Raw genomic sequence first — 26,237 nt, forward strand, 5'->3', positions numbered from 1 at the left:
AACACAGAGCCCTGTGTTTCTCTGCTGCACATAACTTAATATTTTCATTTCATCTGCAACAAAGCTCTCAATAGAAACACTTTCTTTTTTTGCCTAAAAGTACCATGGCAAATCCATTGATTGAACCATGTGAACATTTGAGTGAGGACCTGAACTGCTGCAAAATATTAGTTTGGATAAATCACCCAGACAGTGCAGACAATAAGCACACATATTTTACACAGCAATTTACACACACACAAAACAGACATGTTAAAGTTGTATTTTGCAGCTCAAACTCAACTTGTTGTTGATAATCACAATGCTCCTCAGTAGAGTGGTTAAAGAGCAATGGGCCGGCAAAAGTGTAGTTTTCCTCCATTTGGGGAAACTATCTCCTTCACTTTCTATGTTTTACTGATTCTGCAAGGCCACCCTGTTGGCTCGGACAATTAATCTGACACTCCGTCTGCAGCTCCAATCTCCAACTGGGTCCCAGCATTACTGCGAATTGCCCAATTATCCCTTTTTCTAGTGACTGTTGGATACTATAGGAGAGCAAGATCAGGCTACTACAACAACAATATTATTCTCCACCTCCCCACTTTTGCTTGTTTAAACTCTACCTCTCTGGCTCAGTGTACTGCATCTCCTCTCTCCAGAGCCTAATGCCTACCGCAGCATGGTGGGGCGCTCGGTCAACAGCACCCAGTTGGCACAGGACTACATCAAGCTGCGGACCCTGCTGCAGTCTGTCCGATACTACCACCGAGCTCACCTCTACGGCCCCAACGCAGGACGACCCCGCAAGAACGCCATCCTGCTGCTGGATGGGTGAGTCAGCAAGTAAAACACTGACTGGGCGGGATTCCTGTCTGTGTTAGGCTATCCTGCTGGAAACAATGGGGTAAGGTAGTGGAAAGTATGCTGCAGCAGTTTGCGACTTTTACCGAACTTTACTGTGTTTGACACGCGCACACATACACACACATCTCAGTAGTGTTCGGTGTTTATAGATTTCCACTCTGCAGGTTTCACCGTCTCAGCTCCAGTTATACCATGTCAACCTAAATAAAGTGTCATCTGATTGATAACGTGGCGGTGCAACGTCCCACCTGCTGGTTTTACCCAGAAGCTCCACCAGCTTCGGTCTCTTATCTAACAGCCTCTCTCAACTGCAGTCCGTCCCCTCGTGAGATTGTAACGTCATACTTTATAGTCAGACATTTACCAAAAGAAAAGAACAAATGCTTTTGACTTTTTTTCAAAGACTAATATACATTTTCAGATGAACTGCTTATCTTCTGGAGAGCTTTTGATTTCATTCAGGTCAATATTTAAACAACTTTAAAATACACTAAACCGTCTTGCTCTACTGATGCCGAGACAATGAACATTAGCTTTATTTTGACGAAGAAGTTATTCAATTATTTCCACATGATAAGGAGGTTGCAAGGAGGTTCTTTCTTGTTCATGCTTTCAAGGCGTTAAGTCTTCTGCTATTTTATGAAAAATAGACAAACAAAACACAAACCGTGGCAACAAAAATCATATTTATTAGATAGCTTTTTTATTTTTGTGTCTAAATTATAAAAATAGACTAACAATTGTTTAACATAGGTGCTGATCATATTAGTCAGATTAATTGTGTATCAGAGACTGAATGTAGGTGTGCAGGCTTTTGGATGTTAGTCTGCATCAGTTTGTAAAAAAAAAAAAAAAAAACACTTTCTCAGTTCTATTGACCAAATAGAAAAGCTTAACTTTTGAGAGGTGCGTCATCTGAGCTTTTCTGTCTGTTGCAATAGAAACAAACTTGAATAAAATTGATGCGTCAGTGGCCCTGTATAACAAACAGAATGAAAATCAAACATCGATGGATATACACAACTCTGTCAGTGTTGGACAATCCAAACAAAGCGTGACCTTATGAGCAGTTTTCTTTTTCCTGAATGAGAAAATACATTAATTCTATCACAACATGAAACTTGCATTTAGAATCTTAGGTTAACAAGTGGAAACCCTTAACTTAACTCCCAAATGTTGCAATTATAAGCAATATATGAAGAAGTTGTAAGCAACTCCTCCTGTGGGCACCCATACTTGGAGGACAGATAATTAGTTAGTAAAATGCAGTTGTAAACATGTCCTCAGAGGCGATGCTGTAAAGGCTGACAGGTATTGTACGTTAATAAACATTTACAAATTGTCCTATGTCTGCTTACAAATACATCATTGTGTTAGTGTGCAATAATGTATTAAAGCTTTAATATAGTGTTTTAAATTATATATATATATATATATATATATATATATATATATATATATATATATATATATATATATATAGGGGACATTAGCAAGTTAATTTAAAGTTGAAATATCTTATTCAGTGTGTAATGTATCTCAATGAAAGTTTCACATGCATGACAAAATTGCTAATATTGTGTCCACAGCAGCAACTAATATACATTTATCTGAGGCATTTGTGAATAAATACAGATGAAAGGATGCTGTACATTTCATGATTTTTACAGTTGGCAACCATCGCCAATAAAGTTTCTGTTCTGGGTGGCTGAAAGTAAACTGTAATCAATGATCTAATGGTCTGTCATCAGAGATTTAAGATATCTATTTATTACACAGGTAACAAGACAATTAGAAGTGACGGAGGGGAGGAGGAATACGTAGCTCTGGCTTTTAAAATGCATTGTAAAACAAACAGGGAACAGCATTCCTTTGAACCATAAAGAGTCCATAAAGTGAAACTAATGTGTGCTGAAATGATGTGCGCCTATGCAATGTTGTGCAGATATACACACACACACACACACACACACACACACACACACACACACACACACACACACACACACACACACACACACACACACAGGAGGAACAGTTTTATGTCTCAGTATATCTCAGCCGGAATCTGTCTCCAGCTCCTCTCTGCAACCACACACGATTTGACAGGTAGTTGGAAGACGGAGGAGAAATAATAATTTGATATGGGTTCCCTCCTCGATGTACTTGAGCTACTTACATCACTAAAACCATTAGGAACCGCTGTTTATCTCACTGGTACTGACAGTTCAAATTTACTAGAAATGAAAGGTGTGTGTTTGTGTGCACTGATTTGTGTGTGTGTGTACTGTACTGTTCAGACTGATTTAGAGAAGAGGGAGGATGTAGAAGATGAGTGGTGAGAGGAGGAGGAGGCGGAGTGAGAGGATGAAGAGAAGAGAGCTGGAGTATCTGCGGGTCACGGGTGACACATTTAACGACGGGGTGATTCTTGTGTGTTTGACACTGTTACGAGGGGGTGGCTCTTGTGTTTGACAGCACGACTGCTCTGCCGCTCTCAGGAAATAAGATGAATTAGACACTGAGCTGCTCAACCGTCCAAATATCAGAGCTGGACAGACTAAACAAGCCAGAGCGGTGAAAGTTTAGAGACACACAGTTGGGCATGTCTGACAAGCTGTTACTCCCAAATATGGAGAGCTTTGGGTCAGGTAGACTCGGAAAAAAAACACAGATAGAAAAGCAAAAGCTCAGGGAGAGGAAGGCATACAGCAGGAGGGATTGTGTATATGTTGGGTTTGTGTCCAGGAATGTGTTTTTAACTAACTGAAAGTAAACTTTACAGCCTCCAGAAACAGCTCCTGAAAACACTTGAGTCATGTTTACTGTTTGATAAAAGTAGTTGAGCTTGAAATGCATTTTGTTTTCTAGATTCTTTGTAGTTTACAGTTAAACGATCTCAACTTAAACACTGAGTACATTAACTTCACTTAATAGAGTTACCAATGCAAGGTTTACATGTACATATGCAGATGTATTTTGCTATTAGAAAACGTTTTGATTTACTCCACATAAACTCATGTATATTTTGCACATCCTGGTTTAGCATAAACCCACCATACTTAGCATAGTGGGACACACATGTAGTTTTCTTAAGTGCAATGGACAAACATAATTTTTGGTAAATTCACTGTTGCTTGCACTTTCCAAATAATTCAGGGTAAAACAAGCTTGCATTGCTCTCGGTCTGTCTGCCTTACAAGTTCTTGCAATAGTTTCACGTCCCCATATCCCCAAGTATTGGTAGCTAAGTGGATGGGTAAAATGTTATTGTAACATTATTGACTATTAATGTGAAGCATACAGAAAAGGTGCCACACTCAAAATAACTCTGTCTTTCTGACTTTCAGGTTCATGAAGAACGCTGGCTCGGCTGTAGATGCAGTTACGTGGCAACAGTAGGTATTTTACCCTTTTTTTTTTCTATTTTAATATTTTGTCCGTAGAAAACGATAACTAAAACACTTAACTAACCATAAATCTAACGACACAGGCCATGTTGTTATACCATTATCACCACATTGCGTGTGTGCAGTAGCCAGTAAGAACCATTATTAACACTTTTAAGGAGAGAGACTGATGCATAATGAGGAGAATTGTGTTCATCCTGTAAAAGGAACAACAGGAAAAGGAGCCTGAGAGTGTTTGTGTTAAATTATTAACACCTGCCATTTGTCTATTGCACATCCTGTAGGAATGCATACACACATATCAATGGTTTGATCTTTCCCCCCATGTTTTATCAGTATCTCTTTACACGCATATGTTAAACGTGCACAAAATAGCACACCCACTGTAAGCTCAGACAAACCCAGTGTGTCTGAGTGAGTGGTCATTAAGCTGAAGGTCGGGTCTAATCAGGAGAAATTAGAAGAAACGGAAGGAGGCAGGGCTGTCAGTAAGGCTTAGAAAAACACCACCCACACTGTTAAAATCAAACCATATGCTCTGGCTCATTCCCTCGGTCAATTAGCCCGCTTTACACTCGAGATCCAGATTCCAGTCTAACCAGCCTGCGTGACAGCAACTCTGACCTCTACAAAAGAAGCCAAACGCATAAAAGTAGAGACCACTCATTAACACGTCTACGACACAGGTTTTACTCCACTGCAGCTGGTTCAAGTTGTTTTGAATGAAGCGTAGTAGGATGGAAACAGCGCGTTCATTATAAACTGCTTTAGCGAATCATATGGATTTGGTAGAGATTGAGCCTGTCTGCGGTTCACGGTGAGACGTGTTCTGATGGCGCTTGTGATGATGAAACATGTTGGTCATGAAAGGTTTGTGTACCTCCAGATCATAAAACATTGATAGATGGTTTGCATTATGTGATGATGTTTTTTTCCACAACATTGGAGTTTGACATTTGCAGCATCTTGTCTCAGTTACTTCTTATCCGACTTGATCAGTGTGGTCATTCTCTTTCTGTGACTCTTTCCATCTTTCTGCAATATCATTTTTTCCTCTTTCTTATCTTTTTAGAGCACATTAACCCTATCCCAGATATTTTCTTCCTATAAGTTAAAAGGTCAATATACCTAAATCACTTACCTCTAGTTGTATTTATCCATGCATACTGTTTTATTTGCTTAGTCCTTCCACCTCCTTGGTCCATGTTAACTGGACAACTATTAGATGGACTGCCATGAATCGTTTTACAGACCACAGAGGATTAATCTCTGGTGATCCCAAGACCTTCTCTTGTGGCATCATGAGGTTAACATTTGTAGTTTTAAATGAAATGTCACAACAACTATTGACTGGATTGCTATGAATTTTGGTCCACACATGCATGTCTGCCTCAAGGTGAATTCTGATTGCTTTGGTGATCCAATACTTTGGGTTAGACCAAATATTTGCAAAACTAATGATATTCCCATCAGCCTCAGCTTTACGTTGTGTTTAGTTCTAATTAGCTAATTTTAGCATGCTAATATGCTAAACTAAGATGGTTTTACATGATAAACATTTAAGTGCAAAACATGAGCATGATAGCATCGTCAATATGACTGTGAGCATGTTAACAAGCTGGCGTTAGCATTTAGCTCCAAGCATTACTGTTAGACATGGCGCCACACTGGGGTTTTGGGGTGTTATAGCCACGTCACAAAGGTTTCCCAGTTAAGACTCCTCAAACATTATTGTAGTTCTTAATTTTTTTTATTATAAAGAAATATGTAAAAGTTGATAACCAGTCATTCTGTTGCCGATCCATGCATATTGTCAGTCTACAAGGTATGTTTTGTAATTCAATATAATCATAATCACTGAGGTTGTGAAGATAGCCAGTTTGTTTTATTGTGCACAGTTAACATGCAATGGATAGTTTGGCACTGTCTGGCACGTTTTTGTCATGGCTTGTGGTCGCTGTTATTAGGCTTCCAGCGATTTTATTGAATATAATTTGTCCAAGTTCAATTAAAAACGTACATTATATTGAATGTAAAATGTAATGAAAACTGGAGAACTTCTGAATAATGTAGCTCTGAACTCATAAAAATCCACAATTTTATACGCCACATACAGATTGGTCAAGCTTCCACTTTGCACAAGGAGAGGAAAGATCCTGGCGCCCGTGGCTAACAACAGTACAGCCTCAAAGAGCTGTTAGCATGACTGTAGACTCCTGGTCTTGTTTTAGGGCTTTGAGTACCACAAACTAAATTCCATCCACCTGTTATATTGGGATGATGGCAAAAATGTCAGATATGAACATCGCAATCTCAGGCAAATAAACACAGAACTATCTGCATGATTAGTTACGGTTTGACTGAAGGGAGAAAACAACCACAACTTTTAGCCCAAACTCAGTGAACATGTTCTGCCTTTCCTAACAGGGGCTGCTTCATGGTGAGAGAATGAAGTCAGTCAAACATGTGATGGCTGCCAGTTCTAGCTGTAAAAGTATGTTCAAGAAAAGTGGACAAGACAAATTTACGATTTACTGTTTAGATCCACCACTGTAATTGTTCCAGCATTGGGGTATCAGTGGTGTGAACTGAGCAAGGAAAAGCCCCCTGCTAAACTCATTTTAATAATGAAGTGATGAAAGGTACGTTTAATGGCTCTTGTGCAGAAGCAATCACAAGCACTTTGACTTACTTTTGACTTGTTTTCAGAAACATAAATGTTCATCAACTTTACTCAGCTACACTGTTAATCTTTCTCGTTCATCGTCAGAATGATAGTGGTACTGCAGGCCAGAGAGCAGGGTGTTCTGGTTATTTACAGCCGAGTGGAGGGAAAGAGATGTCAATGATTTGTGATCTCCTCCTCCTTTTCTGGTCAAAAAAACACAGACTGTAAATTCACTCATGACATTCCTGAGGGAATCTATACATATATATATCTACATATAGATACATAACATCTAAAGGAGATATATATCTACATATAGATAATATAAATATATATATATATATATATATATATATATATATATATATGTATATATATATATATATATACATATATATATATATATATATGTATATATATATATATATATATATATATATATATATATATATATATATATATATATATATATATATATATATATATATATATATATATATATATCTCCTTTAGATGTTATGTAATGATTAATAGCCTGCTGGTACATGTCAAGGAACACGTCATCATCTTCCTATGTGACCCCTCCACTCACCCCAAACACCAGCTGGACATTCCTTGACACGTGATGTAATTACAAGTAAACTGTTGTAGAGTATACTCATGCTTTATTTGAATAATTGCATTGTTCTCCACTGCAGCTATAGTATAGTTATTATTATAAGTATCTTTTCCTTTACAGAATAGGATTTTGATGAGAGGAGGGACCCGTGCAAAAATTACTCACCAGGAAAAAACACTTTGTGACATAATTATATGCGGCATTATATAAATAAGACGTATAACAAACCGGTCAGTAAAGTGAAGCAAATGCAGTCTTTCTGACAGCCGTCAGGGGGGAACTCCTCTGGTTGCAAAAATAAGTCTGACTGTAGAGTTCATATGACTTCTCACATGATGTATTACCTCAGTACACTTTGTAAGCACAGGTTTATGTTCTCAATTGCTAGTTTCAAGTTTTGATGGTCCATTTAGAGTCAAATAATAGACGATGAAGCAGGTTGTCTTTAGGGCGGGGCTACCTTACACGTGTTGAGATGTGACAACCAAACAACAAATAATAACATGTCCTCTGTGTTCATTACCTAATGCAACATATTAATGTGAAAGGGACCATTATTCTTCAGTACTTTCGGTCTTTTCTTTTCTTTTTCCCTTTTTGGTATTTATACTCATGCATCTGTTTCTACCCGCCCATGTCTGACATATGATTACATCTAGTTCTTCTGCAGGCTGTACTATATTTCTGTTTTAATAAAGTGCTAGATAGTTGTGTTAGTGAGCTGTCTTTGATGTGGTGCTGGCGCAGTGAGAGCTGCGTCAACCATGCCGACTAAATGGATGCTTGTCAGAAGACATTTGGACACAGTGTTGTTAAATTCTTGCATTTCATTGAATTCGGTTCGGTCTGGCAGCTTAAGTATCAAGCCACATTTTGGATGAAGGAAGGAAAAGTTCTTGGTTCTGTTTTAGGAGCTTAGGCCTTTGACCAATTTTATGAATACCAAGCTGGAATTCCCTAAATCCAGCTCGATATACTAAAACAACTTCCTTTATATTAATTTCTTTATCAGGTTTCTGCTTTAATGAACCATCAACCTGAAGTAATTAAAGAAAATATTGTCTTGTTATCTCATGCTTTATAAACCAAAGCCACAATTCCCAGTAGTACTAATCTGTCGTTAAATATATAGTTATAAAACACAGTATTTTATTCTCTTTCCATCTATGAACTGGAATCGCTGTCCCTGTAATCTGGACTGAAGAATTATTGTGAGCTCTCTGGAAAGATGACAGGAAAACCAAATAATTTGTGTGAAGCTCTGACTTAATCCATGCGTTGTTTACAGCTTGATGCCAGGAGTTTGTGACTACTCCAACATGGTGATGACATTCTCAATGAGGTTAAGCTGAGATTGCAGCACTGTTGCACCCCACATGAATGTAATTCAGCTCTGCTCTCAACAGTTTTGTTGACACATCAGACTTTTCAAAGCGTGATCAATAGAGGTTCCTTTGTTTTGGAATATTTTTATGCCATTCTTACTTGGCATTGTCTCACGTTACATTTGTTGAACTTTTGATTAATAAATATGCTGTTGACGTTCTTTAAGCAACTTGCTTCAATTGTAGTTTGCCTGTCATATTTTTGTGGTCTCTAGTTTGGGAATAATATAAGCTAAACTGGAACAAAACATATGCAGCTTACATATGCAGGACTGATGTGATCTGATACCACTAATCTGGTATTTGATTATTAACATTTGTAGCTTTTGAAGAATCAGAAGAGAAATCTGCTCTGCAATGAAATGCAGATTTCCTAAATCTCTTATTAACAGGTTTTACATCTGTTTCTGTTATTTCATTTTGTCATGGTAGTTTAAAATACCAATAAATGCAATTGGATTGAGCATTTACTTTTTTCTCATTTCAAAATATTTTAGTGTGTTTTGTGCAAAATAATGACTAATGGGTGATTTTACTTGATTACAAAGTGTTCTGTTTCTTATGACCGATCTGGACATGTTACAGACAATTGTAAGCCAGTGTTGTTGCCCTGTTATATGACATCACTCACTGGGTTACACAATTTGCAAACATGTTTTTCTACCATTATGTTGATGATGATGTCTTTATGCAAATCCGGGTGATATGCCACAAAAAGATCATCCAATAGAGTTGGATATTCACATAGTATTCTTATCATTCAGTATTCATACCTAATGAAGTCAAAATATAATGTTGCTGTCCACTAAAATATATACGATTAACATTTAGTGAGGCAGGTACATTGTGGACTATCAAAAGCTACTGAGAGAAGATTAAAACAAATGCAATGTTGAGAAATGTTTGATAAGCAATGTGATTGCTAATGTTTCCTCTTAGATCTGGATTTACCTGACACAAAGATAAGCTGGATATTGAAGCTTAAAACACTTTAAGATAGAGTGTCTGATTCTTTGATAGAATCACTAATAAATGACTGATAGCGCTCCAAAACTATTGAACTTGTTTTGAAATTCAACACAGGAAGTTTAGGGATTTGGGACTCTGTTTGTCAGCGAACGTATAACTGCTAACAATGTTAACAGTGTCGTTTGTTCTTATTCATCTTGATAGCATGATTGCTTCCCTATATTTATACTAATCATAAATAATGAAACATCAGTAACTTAACCTAAGAGAGCATATTGTGTGCAGATTGATTGATTGGCTGTCATTTGTTTCAACACATATACTTCGATATTAAGACTCAAGCAACAAATCTGTTTTTGCTTCGCTCAACAAATAAGATGTAAGTGTGTTTTATGATATATGAAACATGAACTAGAGTATGCGGTTGTTGCTATCTTGATTTTCTCTCTTGGCATCTTGCAGCGGATCTTGGAGAGGCTTTCTGTCTGACCGCATCGTGAAGTTCCTCAGGACTTTGGCTCAATGAATCCTTCTCTCACAGTGCTCTCTTAACATCCTCCCTCTGTTTATCGTTCACACAAGTTTTAACGTTAACCTGCCTGGTAGTGGACTGTTAGCCGTATAGCCTCAGCCAACAGCCTCTTGACCTTTTTGTTGTTTCATGACTTTCCGATATAGAGACGAATACAATAACTTTATATAATATATAGTCTTAATTACACAACCTAACTGTACATTTAAATACATTTTAAATGTAAGTTTTGCCAGATCAAACTCCGAACAGGTTAATCAGGTTGATGGATGGTGGATGGATGAATGAGAATATTTCTCTCACAGCATTTTCCTTGTATTTCCATTACAGTTATTACATGGATGGCAGAGTGAACAAAGTGGAGGACTTCCTAAAAACTCGTCTGTTGGACACACTAACCGAGCAGATCACGAAAGTCACCAAGGTAACGTTTCTCTTAAAGTCCTTAAATTAACATGGTTTATGTACACTAAGTAAATTGAACTGTGTAAATCTACATCAACTGTTTCTGAAGCGGCTGCTCAAAGCAAACCATAAATCTCTTCTAGAGCTGTACTGTAGATACAACATTGTATTAGTGCCTGTTGTATATTTCAGAGGTCATACATCAAACCATCTTGAGGGAAGATGGGAAGAAACAACCAATTTGAAACATTTACATATTATTTGAGTTTGCCAAGGCACGCATCAACCCGGAGCTAGTTTTTGTGATGATAAGGCCACATCTGCTTCCCACAAGAGGGAGCCTTCAGGGTAAAATGGTTGTCTCCTCCATGAGGTAATCTTGTCAACACTAGCTGCGATGATATGAACAGCACCTCAGGGGGAAAGGAGTACTCATTCCTGAGAACAAAATGGGGAATCTGTAGCTCAGGGTGTTATAACAGGTCGTCCCTTAAGCGCAAGGTTGGTGGTTCAACCCCCGGTTCCTGTCCGCACGTCAAAGTGTCCTTGAGCAAGACCATGAACCTCACTGTGGCGCTCCACAGCAGCCCACTGCTTCACATGCTAAGAATGGTTTAGACGCAGAGGTCACATGTTGTGTATAGGGTTGGGTACCGAGAATTGGTGAACCGAAAAGCAACGCAGATTTCGGTGCTTCCTTCCGGTGTCTGAGCCGATTGAAATACTTTTTTTTTTACACTACTCTGTAAAGTTGCACGGTATATAGATGCTAAAAAGGTAGCGCGGTGCCCGCACGCTAAAAACGATTATTAAAATAGTTTGAAGTTAAAAGGTTTGAAGCTGTAGTTTGAAGTGTGTTTTGTATGTACTTATTTATTTATATCTATAGTATACTTTAAACAGTTAATAATATTGTTCAATTTGAAGAAAAAAAATTGCCTTGGCAATAAAAAAGTATCGGTTCAGGCACCGTTTAGGCACCGGTATCGTTTTAAAAGTATCGGTTTAGCACCGGTATCGGAAAAAACCCAAACGATACCCATCCCTAGTTGTGTATGTACCTGCATGTATGTGACAATTGAAAGAAGGCTTTTAAACATAAACATTAAATGAAATGTAATGAAAATAATATTTTTCTGTGGATTGAAATGAGTAAGATCTGATTTTGTCTTTCTGTGTGAATCATTGTGTTCGTGTGTCTATTTGAATATGTGGTTCTTTACCAGCTGCACTACCAGCTGTATTGACTTACCATCAGTTTGCAGAGGCATTAAAATTCAGTCCGCATCAGAAAAGCATTCAGTACCACAAAAAACAGTTCCTCAGCACTGTGATAGTTTACCTGGTTTTCTCATATAAAAAGTATATTATCAAAATCAGCTTTATTGGCCGTGTGTGTGTGCGTGTGTACACATACATGTTATTTGACTCTGATTACACGTTGCTCTCGTCATACATATGATATACGATAAACAAGATCAATATAAAAAAGACATTAAAGACAACAGAGTAGAACACAGAACCTAAGCATCAACATTAACATGTAACTAGTATGTACAGTATAAATATATATCGAAAGGTGGTAATAGTAGTGCAGCTGGAGAAGTCTGATTAATTGTGTATCAGTGACGGCCAGTGGAAAGAAGCTGTTCCTGTGTCTGGTGGTGTTGGCATTATCCGAATGTAATGGTCCTTGAAATATATTTGAATGAAAATGATGCATTCATCCAAAAGTGAAATCTGATTGGAGCTTTCACAAAGTTGATTTCAGTGTGGATTTTGTTAATACACCTGTGTTTCTATCACTCTCCATGCAGGTTGTGAACACACATACTCCCAGTAAGAAGGTGTGGCTAGGTGGACTGGGGCCGGCGTGGGCAGGAGGCCTCAGCAATCTCTCTGACACATACGCCGCTGGCTTTCTGTAAGTTCTGTGATCATGCCGTCGCTGCTTAAGAAACCATTGTGGTGTGTTCTGTAGATAACAATGAACTGAACCAGCTGCACAAGATAAGAAAAACATATTTGTTATGTATTATTGGCAATTAAAGGCTCTCCTAATATGTATTTCCTGTGTGTTTGTGTTCATGTTCCAGATGGGTGAACGCGCTGGGCATGGCTGCTGCGCAAGGGATTGATGTTGTCTTGCGTCACTCATTCTTTGACTATGGATACACTCACCTTGTGGACCAGAACTTCAACCCTTTACCTGTGAGTCTCTCAATTTCAGTTCAACAAGAATTAGAAAGGCAGTTGGTTGTCATTGTCACGGACTCAGTTCACCCATCTTCCTCACAATAACAAGGATCTGACCTGAGCAGTTCTGTTGCGCTCTGGTCGTTTTCTGTCCCAGACCCAGCGCCTCGATGGCACGTCTCGCTCTTTCCCGTGGGAGCTATTAGGTGAGATGAAAGCCGTTTAGTGGCGATGAGTGCTTAGACGCGGGGGCGAAATGCCATGTAACCTTAGCCCTTTGTCAGTAGCTCAGGACAGTGTCACTGCTCCCCTCAACCCCCATCACAACTGTGCGCTTCTCTGTGCGGGACAGTCGACTGGTGAGAGATCTGCAACCTGAGATGCTGATACACCGGCATGTTAGTAAAATAGCCTGCGACACTGTGAAATGGAACTGCCCCATCCCAAGTTCCTCCGTGGTTTGGTCTGAATCATGCAGGAACAGAGATACAACAAGCTAAGTCCACAACTCTGAAAAAGTAATCCGATATACTCTGTTCATGAGCTGTGTATGAAGGGGAAATCATTTTAACAACACAGTTGTGAAGGAGGCCAACTGTTGAAGTTGTAATGTTCCTTTATTGTACTCAAAGCTGAGCGTGCAACATTCTTGGTCATTTTTTTTTTTTTAAAGTGGCCTAAGTCTGGTCTTTGTCTTAAACTGACCTCATTTTGCTCGGGGGACAAGTGAGTGTTCAGGAGTTATCAAATTCTACCATGTGCCAAGTTCATAAAACAGATTTATTAAGTTCGTAAAAAAGGTTTTATATTCATCTGCGGCAGAGCAGAGGTGGGAGGCTTACATTAAGGTCATGCACAGTACATTATTGTTTCGACAAAAAAGGAGAAAGATGATGGTCAAACATTTGTTATTATTCAAGATTCTTTTATTCTTGCTTTCGTCAGAAATAGCTTTCAGAATAAATATTGGCAATCCCAAAAGACAATTCTAACCACTAATGTTATTATGTCCCTCATTAGTTTACTAGCTGGCATGCACTTTCTTCTGCCTCACTTCAACTATAAGATATTTACAATACAATTGAGATGGCTTCAATTTTCATCCCTCTTCGTCTCTGTTATATTTCTGGGAATTAAGGTCTCTCGCTAGAATCACAATGCTTTCAACATGGCTGGATGTCTAAATGCTGCACCAGCTTACCTGCTGAGAGAAATTTGGGAACTGGGAAATGTATAACCTGGCCCTTTCTCCTATAGGAGGACTCCCCTATTGATAGAATCCAGTTAAAACCCTGCCCACTGAATGACTCAACCTCTTTACCTTTTTCCACAGTTATCCTTTCCATTTTTCTTCCTTCATCATTGTCTCTGTTTCTCTGTTTTGTTTTGTTTACACTCTACAGGATGTTGTTGTCCCCGGGTTGTAAACTTCTAAACTTAAGTGAATAGAGATTCATTCTTTGAGAAACTTTGAGATATATTGCATAATGCTCCTGTTCGAAAAGACTGCCCATCAAATACTCTAAAGAGAAACTATTTACTACAGCTGTCTCCCCTTCACATGCGTCTCGGATATAAAGCAAGGAGATCTTGCCTCTGTCTCATCTCCACATGTTGAACCTTCAGACCGGCAACCCTTCATGACTCTGCATATTGTGGGTGTACTGTGGATGTGTTTTTCTCTGTTTATGGAAAACCCAATTAAGAATAAGGTTGTTAACTTCTTCATGGTTCTAGTTAAATTCAAAACACTGACATGTTGAAAACCCCACTCAATGCAGTGTAATAGTATGACGTCATACTTAGATCTCTGGATTCTTGTTGATTAACAGCGTCTGAAGGAGGCGGTCTGACTCTCATTTGTCCTGTTTAGCTAAACATTAAAGGCAGATTTTTATTCTCCTTGTTAGCATCTTTATTCCCTTAACTGCAGAGCTGAGGTTTGGTCTCTGGTGTATGTTTCTACTTTTCTTGAGTCTTTGACATGTTACTAGTTTACTTGTGTTTTTCCCTTTGTGTCTTGGTCTATGTGGTGTTTGGATTGGATCTCAAAGTGATGGTTGTTCTTCCGTCTGTCTGGAGAGTTGGGGCCAAAAAAACGCGGGCAATTAGACAGAATAACAGACTGTCAGACCACTGCTGATGTGAGAAAATAAAATCTATTTTACATCCCACCAATTCCTGTTCAGGCTTTTAAAGGTAACACCAGCCAAGGCAATATTAAAGATGAAAGTTCACCAAAGTTGAATGGGAATTTGCTTCACCGTTGGAAGCAAATGTTTTTTTGCCCCTTCGCTTGGTTTCGCACATGTGTGACCTTACCTTAACACAACCCCAAATTTAAAAAGTATCAATTGTTGGCTGGTTTCTTTTACTTGAGTTTTGAAATTTAGACACAAAGCAAGAATAAAACATCAGTCCAGCCATCTTGCACAAATTCAACTCTTTTGTTGACTTCGTTTTTTTGCGTTGTTTTAGACACTATGTAATAATCATAGATCACAGTTCTGGCCATACATTCACCCATCCATCCTTCTGCCTGTGGCCAACACTATACAGTTCCATACTGTGCTCTGCTTCTTCGATGCCTTGGCAGCAAATTAAGTTAAAGCCTGCACGGAAAAAAGAAGCCCTTAAATGTTGCCATATGCAGGATTGCATGGGAACTTCCTGAGGAACACATGTTGTTCTGGGTCTCTTGGAGAGGTGTTGAGTCTGTAGAGTGAGACACAGTATGGTGGACCATTCAACATAAAACAGCAATTCATGATGGAGCATAATATTTTGTAAAAATGTCATATTTAAGACCCGTCAATCGTAAACCGGTCAGCGGTTGTTCGATGCAATGTGACATGTTACATGGGGCTATCCGCTCTAACTAAATGTTTAACTGTCAAAGGGCTGACGTATTTGGACTTTTTTTCCGCCCTGTCACAGACTAGCTGCTTTGTTGACACATTCTTAATTTTCGCAGTTTGCAAAACTTAATCTACAATTACCAGGACATTTCGAGGCTGAAGAAACAAAATGGGGATTTGAGCAATATTTCCTTTCATGGGAATCCAATCCACCATTGCTGTGATGAATGGTGTCTTTAAATAATAAATATTATGTCAGATTTACCCTTGCATTTAAGTAATGTAGAGTTGGCAATGCTTATAAACTGTTTCCCTGCCTTCAGTCAGATCAGGTCTTTAAAACTTCCTTTCCACACCTTCCTGTTTTAGCTTTGTATCTTAAAACAACAACCGGATGAATCCTGTCCTGAGCATTAATGACAATAAAATGAACCAATACTCTCATAAAAGTAATGTAACCAGGTGTGTATGTGTGTGTGTGTGTGATGGTGTTGCCCTTACAGGATTATTGGTTCTCTCTGGTCTTCAAGCGCCTGGTGGGTCCGAGGGTTTTGGCCGTGCGGGTGGCTGGACTGCAGAGGAAGCCGCAGCCAGGACGAGTCATACGGGACAAGCTGCGTATCTACGCCCACTGTACCAGCTACTACAAGTGTGTGCTACAGCTTACCCACCTTGGATTAGTTTGTAACCTGCACTTAAACACAGCACTAGTGTACATTATCATGATATACTGTGATTTGTATTTTTTTTTTCTCATTTGAAGCTGACAGATGACAAAGCAGACATCCCCTCAGTTTTTCAGTGATGTGTAGCAATACTTCCATCTCCTTGAAGATTTAAATTGAAAACAGACTCCCTGCGTCCTCCGAACACCTGAGGCTCAGTGTCTGGTGGGGACGAACAAAATTCCCAGCCGGCCCATTCGGCTTCCCATAAATAAGCAGACCACAGACACCCGCTCTTTCACAGCTCAGAGCCTATAAAACTTAACGGGTATCACTTATCAGGTGTGTGGGTTCTGTCTCTTCCGTCAAAGAGACGCTGAAAGGTGTGCGAGGCCTTTATCCCATCTCGGATTGGATGGAGGGGGGTATTTGTGGGGGAGGGACAATAAGGCGGTCTGTGCCGGGAGGAGATAAAGAGTGCCACCATGACCTGTTCAAGGTTATCATTTAACCCAGGCCGGTGGCTGTCAGCACCAGGCTAGATTTACGGCCTTATTCTAGACAGGACTCGCTTACAGGTGGAGCATCTCTTAGAAAATTAGTAGAGTGCTGCACAGATAGATGGTTGATAACTGGGCAGCAGTTGCATAACCAACACACACATGAGGCCTGATGACATGCATGCAAATATTTGAAATACTTTTCAACAAGTCGCTTGGGAAATAAAGAGATGCCCATGGCATGCGGTGCAGCTCAGCTCCACTCAACACACCAATCAGCCGTGGACTCATAGGATCAGACAGCAAAGCACTAAAGCAGTCCGTCCTGAATCCAAAGTTCCAGTTGCCATTATTTCTGCCGCTTTGTGGTATTACACAGTCAGCCCTTAAGTGGACGAGCCATTGTCGTCTTAGTGGTTTTACTGCACTGTGTCAGACAGCAAAGACTGCAAATGTGCTCAGCCAGTCGGTGGTTTGAAAAAGTCTTTACAGATTAGATATTTGACTTTCAATGCCCTTTTACCCCTTTTAGCGGTTTGCATCGTATTTTTTTCACTTTCCAGTGACGTTCCAACATCAAACAGCATCAACACATGTTTATGTTCCCATTTTGGATCGCTAAGAACCTCATCATTTAAAAGGCCTGAGAGGTCATTATCTCTTCCTCCATCTAACCATCTGATCTATCACTCAGAGCCACGGTACCCGCTTCTCAGAAACAAGGCTGCAAGAGTTTAACGCAAAGCCAGGCACACAGTGTTCCCATAAACAGTACACTACTTTACTTCTCTCAGTAAATATATATATTGGCTGTCCTGCAGGGTTGATGAGATAAATAGTTCACCCAAAACCAAGATTGCTTTATAGATATGATATTTTGGAGGTGGTAACTATAGGAGAGATGTCTACCAGCCCTGACCCTGAACACGAATGCTGACATGTGGTATTCACTACAGCTGTGTTGTCTTTGTCCTCGTATCTGGGCCCTTATTAGATTTTATCATGTTTGGTTTATCTGTCTGGCTTAGTTATTTACCTCTGGCCAGTATCGCTGTCCCAGTCCCCAGTGCTTTGCTCTCCGGAGAGGGATTCAATCACTGTTGTCTGTGTAACTCAAGAAGTGTTGCCCGTCACATTCATCTGACCCTGGGCTCCACAGCGACAGGTTTTAATATTGGACACTGTACAAGAGAAGCAGATTTTTGCAGAAGATAGTCTTTACAGGGATGATGAAGGCTTTGAAAATGAAATGTGGTGTAATATGGTTCATACTAAATATAGATGATATCTCACTGCTAAATGGAATTCCATTCTTGAGCATGCTTTATCTTACTTTATTATTTTTCTGCAAGGCTTTTGATCCAGATTAGATCAAGGAGTTTGGGTTTGATCCTATTACTATATGTGATAAAAAATATCAAAGGCTTTCTTTTCTTTGTAGTCATCTTTAATTATAGAGAACGTTATCCAACATGACAATGTAATATATAATGAATCCCCATTAACAGATGTGGAGAAGAGCCTTTTTTCTTTTCGGATTGTCTTTTCTTAACGTAAAGGAAAATTAATGTGATGTTCGTCATTTTCTTTACAAAACCAGTCATAACTATGTGAGAGGGTCCATTACAATCTACATCATCAACCTGCATCGGTCGCGAAAGAAAATCAAGTTGGCGGGGACATTACGGAACAATACCGTCCATCAGTACCTGCTGCAACCCTACGGCACTGACGGACTCAGAGCCAAGTTAGTATCTCTTTCGCTGTCTCACACACACACACACACACATATACACACACACATACACATACACACGCCACACACACACACACGCAGGAATTGAATAATCCATCCAATAATAATAATATTGTGGTTACAGATTATCTCATTCCATTCATTCATGGTCAAACAAGACCCAGGTTACCAAAAATTGCCATATATATATATATATATATATATGAGAAACTTGCCTGAAGTAGTTTTCAGCAAGTTTTTTATTTTATTTTTAGAATAAAATAAAACAACTTTATGGGTCTTTAATTAGTTATTTTTTGCAATATTAATAGAGTGTTAAACACTGTCACTTAAAACGCTGCAGGGACCGTGGTTGATGGACTGAGCTATATAATTTACAATGAGTCGGCATGTTTTTAGAATACACAATCAAATATACGCTTATATGCAATAAATGCTTCCTCTTTATCTAGATTTTAAATAGTTTCAGACAACATTAAGAATAATAAATAAATAAATCCAATTTGAATGAAAATCCATTGGGCTTTACGATTAATTTAGACTGTTATGATATATTGCACTACTTTCCTGAAACTCAAACTTGCCAACATAGTTTTATTTTTTATTTTTGTTTTGTCAGTGTGGCATAGACAAAAGTGTAACGAAATATACAGACACATGACGTATGAAACAGAAACTATAATTTTAATATTTTGCAGATTTGTCGTTTTTGACAGTGGGAGTATTGAAAGTGTTTGTTTGCATGTATGAAGTGTGAAGTGTAAGTACCAACTTTTAAACTCCTTCACAGAGATCAAATATGTTATTGCCCCTTTGTTTGAATGTGGTTGCGACGGATGTTTTATCAATGGATTTTTATTTCCTTTCATATTTATTCTATTTAAAGTGATAATTCTGTTTAATTTTTTTACTATGATATATTACACGTCATGTATCAAGGTAATACAAGTTGTATTGCCTTAAAACGTCCTTTAAAATGAGAGGTTCATGCTTTCAGTCTTTTTCTCTTTCCTTTAAGCCTCTGGCCTGTTATTCTGACTCAGACTTGAGCCTCAAATCCTGGAATAACAGTCTAATGACTCAGGACTGTGTGCGTGTGCGTGTGTGCGTGTGCGTGTGTGTGTGTTATACGATGCCGACATACGGCCTTAATGGCGGCTCAGGCATGATCCTTCAATAACAACATAATGACGGAGGATGTTTTAGGTGTTAGAACAGGATTACAAGGCAATTAATAGGAAAGAAAGCTAACGATGGGCCTTTTTCAGGCCTTAAGTACTTTCCTTTACCACAGGCAGCGCAGAGAGAATTTTATGAAGAATTTAGCAACACCATATGTCTATAAATTTGTCTGAGCAGTGGGACTTTTTAACGCTGGCCAAGTATTGAGGTCCATGCATGTTCAAGTAAAGCTTTGAGTAACTTTGATTTATAGCTTCTTCATATTGAGCCCAATTTAATTTGATATTTTATAGAATGTGAGGTTCACGTAAAAATATCCAGACCATTGGCCTTAATCCTTATATCATTGTGAACTTTACTGTATAGCAATATAATAAAATATGGTTACTAATAACAGCAGCACTTTGAAGTTGAAAGGTTGTGTGTTGGTAATGCATTGCATATACAGTTTAAGGAGATAATTTATCTTCAGAACGTGATTTATTATGTTACATATAATAATAATTAAAAAAAGAGAAACAATGACTTTTAAAGAGGCAGGGTTAGGCTTAAGGGTGTTTCAAGCTCTTTCATGATCTTTTTTATATTCTAAAAGTTTTTTTTGCTAAAAGAGCTTAAAGGAAAAAAAAAGCATTTTTAGCCGTTTGCAATAACACAATTTACTTAACTTTTACACTTTGAACTTTTGTTGTTTATAGCAACCTGTCTGTGTCTCACTCAATGGTGATTTTAAGGAACATGAGAAATTAGATTATATTGAAATAACTATTTTAACAATTTGTCTTTAGGAAAAATGTATTTAAAACATTGTTATCAGTACTGTAAATTATCTCTATAGCTTGGGCAGCAAAGAGTAGTAGTAGTAAAAATGTTCACACTGCAGATTCCACTCATTTGCAATTTTGTAACAACAGCGCCTTCAAGTGTACATTTGACAGAATCAAAACCCCTAAAGCCTGAAGCTGCATTTTGCTGTCTTTTGTTGATGATGTGAACAACTTAATTAACGGACACATCTTGACTCCATATTCACCAGTTTTATGTGTCACATGGCAGGTGAAGTACATGTCATCTCCCTGAGCTAACGCAGTCTGTATTTCCTGCTTTCGTCGTCTTTCAGATATGTCCAGCTGAACGGGGAGAAGCTGCTCATGGTGGACAACGAGACGTTCCCAGAGTTGAAGCCCAAGACATTGAGAGCTGGACGGACGATAGCCATGCCTCCCATGACCATAGGCTTTTATGTCATCAAAAACATTAACGCATACGCCTGTCGAAGATAGCACTGACCCACAAACCGTCTGCCAGTTTGACCCAAAGCTTAAAAAGCGGTGCGGTTCTTAATTTTTTTTTCACCTCTCTAGGAAAACACAGGGAGGTCAGAATACCACTTAGTTAGTGTGTTGCTCAAGGACACTTCAGTAGAGTGTACACTTGCCTTGATGACAGTACAGTCCTCTAGTTTAACAACAACCTCGTCAACCATTATTTCAATGGTAATATTTAAATTACAAATGAACCCGGACTTTTCCTTGTTGTCTTCTCCACTCCGACAAAGAAAGACTCGCCCAAAAACACATAAACAGGGCTGCACTGAACACTTTTCAATTCTTTTCACCAGCAACTCCTCATATATCACAAGACCCGTATGGACAGTGATTGTTTTGTGGCTTTGTATGGAGATATGCAATATCATAAAAGTCCACATTCTTTGAATGAAGCTATATTTTCGTTATGTTTGTTATCTCTGTGTCTGCCAAAAGTTTTCTTTTCTTCTAATCTTTCATTGACCAACGAAGAGAAAACTTCTAATAGCAGACACACGTCAGCTTCAGTTTGACTTCCACAAAGAAAAGGATGCCATGGTGTGTGTGAAATGTCTTGCCTGGACAGGCCAAGTGCTATGTGTGAGTGTGTGTGTACATGTGTTGTATTGATAAAGCTACTGATGTGTCTTTCCAGTCTGTCTTTCCTTTCCATGTCAAGTGGCTTAAAGGGAAAATCTGTTTGTTTTAAAGGCTGCGTTTGTATGTTGTGCGTATCATTGCTTTTCTGGTGCAGGTTTCTAGTGTTGTGTTGCAGCGATGCTTAGCTGAAGAACAGTGTGAACCCATCCACAACATCACCAGCATCCAGACAAAATCTGGGTTTTGCTTTCGATTTAAATATTCTAAAATACCAGTTTTTCAGGTGTATTTGAACCTATCTCACTATCTTCAGAGTGACACATGTTGTATAATCCTCTTATGCTGCTAGGGTTTTTTGTACGAATATACATTCTATATTTTACATAATTTTGTACAGATTTGCTGTCATATATTATTAGTTAATGTATTGTACATAAAGAGAGTGTTGGAAATAAGTGATTTAAGCTTGATATGTTTACTTACACACAGTACACATCTAATTTATACTTTGCTTTGTCTTTATATTTCTATTTTAAAAGTATCTGTTATGTTAGTGGTACTAATGCCCCAACTCTAAAGAAATATCTCAAATAATTTGTCAGGAATAATTGTGTTATTGAGGCAAATGTCAGAGGCGTGGACAGTTTTTATTTGTTGTTGCAAGAAAAAGGAATTACCTAAAAATGGTTTATGAATTACGACATGTTTCGCATTTATTGAAGTACATTTTATAATATTTTAACATCTTATATATAGATTGGCTTCTTACTCTCGAGACTAAAACCAAAGAGTGAGAAACGACATCATCGTGTTCTCTGTTCTGACATGAATTAAAACAATGAAGGGAAGATAAGCCGAACATGTTAAATTTAAAGAATATTTGTTCATAGTTAATGTAGAGATGTTCATATTTCTTTTGGAGAGCATTGTTTGAATATGTAAAGTGTGCCTATATATTATTTTTTCTTAAAAAAAAGTTTACATTGATAATAAACACCTACAAATACCTTGGAAGTTGTATTTGTTTTGTATAAGATTCAGTCACAGTGTCAAATTCATCATGCCACAAGTTGCACGAAAGCAATAAATGATTTCCGACTCAAACTCAACATTAAGCTTCGTAAACCCACAAGTTGTGATGGGACAGCTACGTTCCATCATGTCAATTAACATTGAGCAATGACTCTTCAGTAATTCTCAGGAGATAAGTAGGATGTGCAGAAGCACATGGTCTCTAGGAAAATGAAAATAAACAGTTGAGAGGATATGATATATGCCCACATGGGAGCACAAAGAAAAGCATATACGCATGCCAACAGAAAGAACCTACGAATATAAACTGCCACATTCAAGCAGACTCCTTACACTCTTACACACATGCACAAACGGTTACACTCTGAGGCCCCAGATGTGGAAGCAGCTGGAGCAAGTCTTTGTAGTGGGGAGAGTGCTGTCTTGTCACTGCATGAGACAGCTGCTGATGGGAAACATGAAGCCAGGATGGGGCTAAACCTCCAGACCTCAGCTTTTGGCCCAGACAGACTGAACCTGGGCCAAACCTGGCTCAGTGTCTGCTGATGCATAGACAACGGGGATCTGCTTAGCAGGGTCACGTCGAAGGGGAGATGAAGGATCTTGTGTGCACTTTGACGAAAATGTTTGATCAGTTTCTCCCAGACGAGCATGGTATGTGAAAACTGCGCTGCACAGATTTCTATAGAAAGCAAGACAAAGGCTTGAACTGAACTGAAGTTTCATGACAGTGAGCCATTAACACTGGCGGCCCATCAAGAGCCGTGATCCAAAGCATGTACCTTCAATCATATGCTTTGTTTGGTTCGGTTCCATTCATAGGAAATGGACTTTTATAGCTTTTATGTATTTCGCAGAAATGTTTGTTCTCAAAAAATGAACTTCAGGAACAGTCTCGTGCTCACTCGCCTGCAGTTCACTTCAAACAGGCCGGCATTGTTGACACATAAGAATCAAACCAGACTCGTTAACACCTGGTCCTTTTCACCGAGGGTCCTACGAAGAGAAACATATTATTCATCATACCACAAAGGCCATACATACGTGTGAGCACATTTAGATGAATGTGTAGACATGCTTTATTTTCAAAGCACATGCAAACCTGGAAAAACAGAGAGAGAGAGAGCAGGAATTGTGCTGCCCTTTCTCAAGAAAATTGCTTGAAATCGGTTGTCAGTGTCCATTTAAAATGTCCCCAGATCAGTTACATATTTGATACATACATTAAAATGAAACGGTGTGCCAGGGAAACACATGATCTTCATAATTTAGTTTGAAACTGTAGCTTACTCAAATAAAAAGTTTGTTTGTTGAGTAGATTGAGTACTTGACCAAATAACTGAGCAAAGCAATACAGAGCAACGAGGCCTTAGTGACATTCAGGATCTTATCAAGCCAATCCATAGAAACGGTTTGGTTTGGCACACTTCCTTCATATGACCCTGCACCTCGTGATAACAACTGCTGAGCGTCACTTCCACTGGCAAAATCTAATTGTGTTGTGATTTAGGCAGACTGCGCTGTGTATGGCCACTTCTGCGTGACAGTGCCTCTTTAGTGGAGGTAACTGTTACCCAGGCCTGCCGAACACTGTTTACACTCGGTGATCCATTTTGAGACATGCAAGGCCCCCTTCCCCTGTTAGCGTACACTGAGGATTTCATGATGTTTACTCTGTATATACAGGAGTCAGCTTAAATAAGACTTTCATGAACGCTGGATCCCCAGAAAACTGATGGACTAGATTAGACTTTGGCCCACAACGTAGAACTCTCTTGGCATTTTGGACCATTTTGACCCAAGCAAGGTTAATAAAACATAAATATTTACGTTACTATGGGGTTCTTTGCTGCGCTCAGAAGCCAAACATACAATCTGTGCTGAATATTGTGATACAACACAGATTTGTTATAGCCATCAAAACATTCTCTGAGAAACAGCCTAGTGTTTGGTGAGTGTATATATGTGTCTATGCAGCATATATGTAATGTATGTCTGCTAAATTGCTCCTTCGATGAAAAGAACAGTAATATTTACGGGAGGTTCAATATTGAGTTTATAGTGTATTGAAAATGTCTTATCTCTCCTATATAATGTGTTGTTTATTTACCCATGTCAGTGTGTTGATGTTTAGCTTTGCTGCGTTTACTTGTCTTATACATTTCACAATATAATTACTTTAAAAACACCAGGCAAAACCTGCATTTGGGAGCTGAGTGGCTAGGAATGTGTTTGATATTGGAAAGCCTCAGGCAAATAATTCGTAACTTCTCCTTATGATAGGCATTCAATTTGATGTTTTATATAATTAGAATTTAAAATAATAATTTCTCTGGTTCCTTTGTAAAACATAATAATAAGTGTGTTGTGTTTTCACACACATAAGAGTGGATTACTTTATTCGGCTTACTTTTCTAAGAGATTTACACAACATGGCAAACTCGACGTCAAATCTCAATCTCCTTCATTAAACTGCATTCCACAAATACCAAACTGCCTCAGCAGTCACGCGCCCCTCTTTAGGCTCCAGCACGTGACTCCCCCCACCCCGCTGCCTTGCGGATCACCGGGCTCCTCGAGGAGGGCAACCCGTGGAGGAGAACTTCCACATTCAGTCCCAACTCTCCCTCACAAAGCTCGCAAAAGTCCTCGCAGCTCGCTCGTGTGCGTTCGGTGCTGCGCGCACTTCCTGCTTCGGCTGTCACGTGACTCCGCGATGCGCGTTGTAGGAGGAAGCAGGTTGTTGGGTTGAGAACTGATGAACACGTAGACGAGCTCAGGAGAGCCGGAACTGTGGACGACAGAGACGCTGGACCGAGATGCGGGGATCGTCCGCGGCAGAGCGCGCAAGGTGAGTCGTGACGTGACGTGGAGCAGAGTGTTTGTTTTGTGCAGCGAGGAATTAGAAAGTTTGGGTTGAGGGGAAGTAACTGAGGGCTTCAGGTAAAACACGGGATGCATTTACGGATCGGAACACATTCAGATATTAAAATGTATTCAATTCACCCTGTGACCTACATACAGGCTCATACAGCAGTGTTATGCATATCCTCTACTGAAGTAAAAGTAGCCCTTTATAAGTATAATCAGAAATGCTTGGTTTATAAACCAAGCATGAACAGAAAATAATCAGCAGAGAGAGCTTATGCTAGTCATTGTTCCCTATTTCAGTATTTTTTAATAAAGTTTATAAATATACTGAAATAGGGAACAATGACTAGCATAAGCTCGCAGAGTCCAAAGTGACACCTTCACAACGCTTGTTTAGTCCAACCAATTGTACAAAATTCAAAATTATTGAAACTAA

The 26,237-nt window shown here is 38.9% G+C and overlaps 1 protein-coding gene across 1 annotated transcript in view; it reads left to right on the top strand.

Moving 5' to 3' along the window:
- Nucleotides 1-21,274, top strand: part of hpse2 (heparanase 2) — a gene marked incomplete at both ends in the record, with an annotated part of 48,188 nt that extends 26,914 nt beyond the window's left edge. The window contains 8 exon segments of the mRNA XM_079230185.1: nt 642-813; nt 4,197-4,244; nt 10,760-10,853; nt 12,652-12,758; nt 12,931-13,045; nt 16,392-16,537; nt 18,654-18,800; nt 21,112-21,274. Of these exon segments, the coding sequence (XP_079086311.1) occupies nt 642-813; nt 4,197-4,244; nt 10,760-10,853; nt 12,652-12,758; nt 12,931-13,045; nt 16,392-16,537; nt 18,654-18,800; nt 21,112-21,274 (992 nt within the window).
- Between the last annotated feature and the right edge of the window lie 4,963 nt (nt 21,275-26,237).

The sequence above is a fragment of the Taurulus bubalis genome (assembly GCF_910589615.1).
Source record: "Taurulus bubalis genome assembly, chromosome: 14".
NCBI classification, from domain to species: Eukaryota; Metazoa; Chordata; class Actinopteri; order Perciformes; family Cottidae; genus Taurulus; species Taurulus bubalis.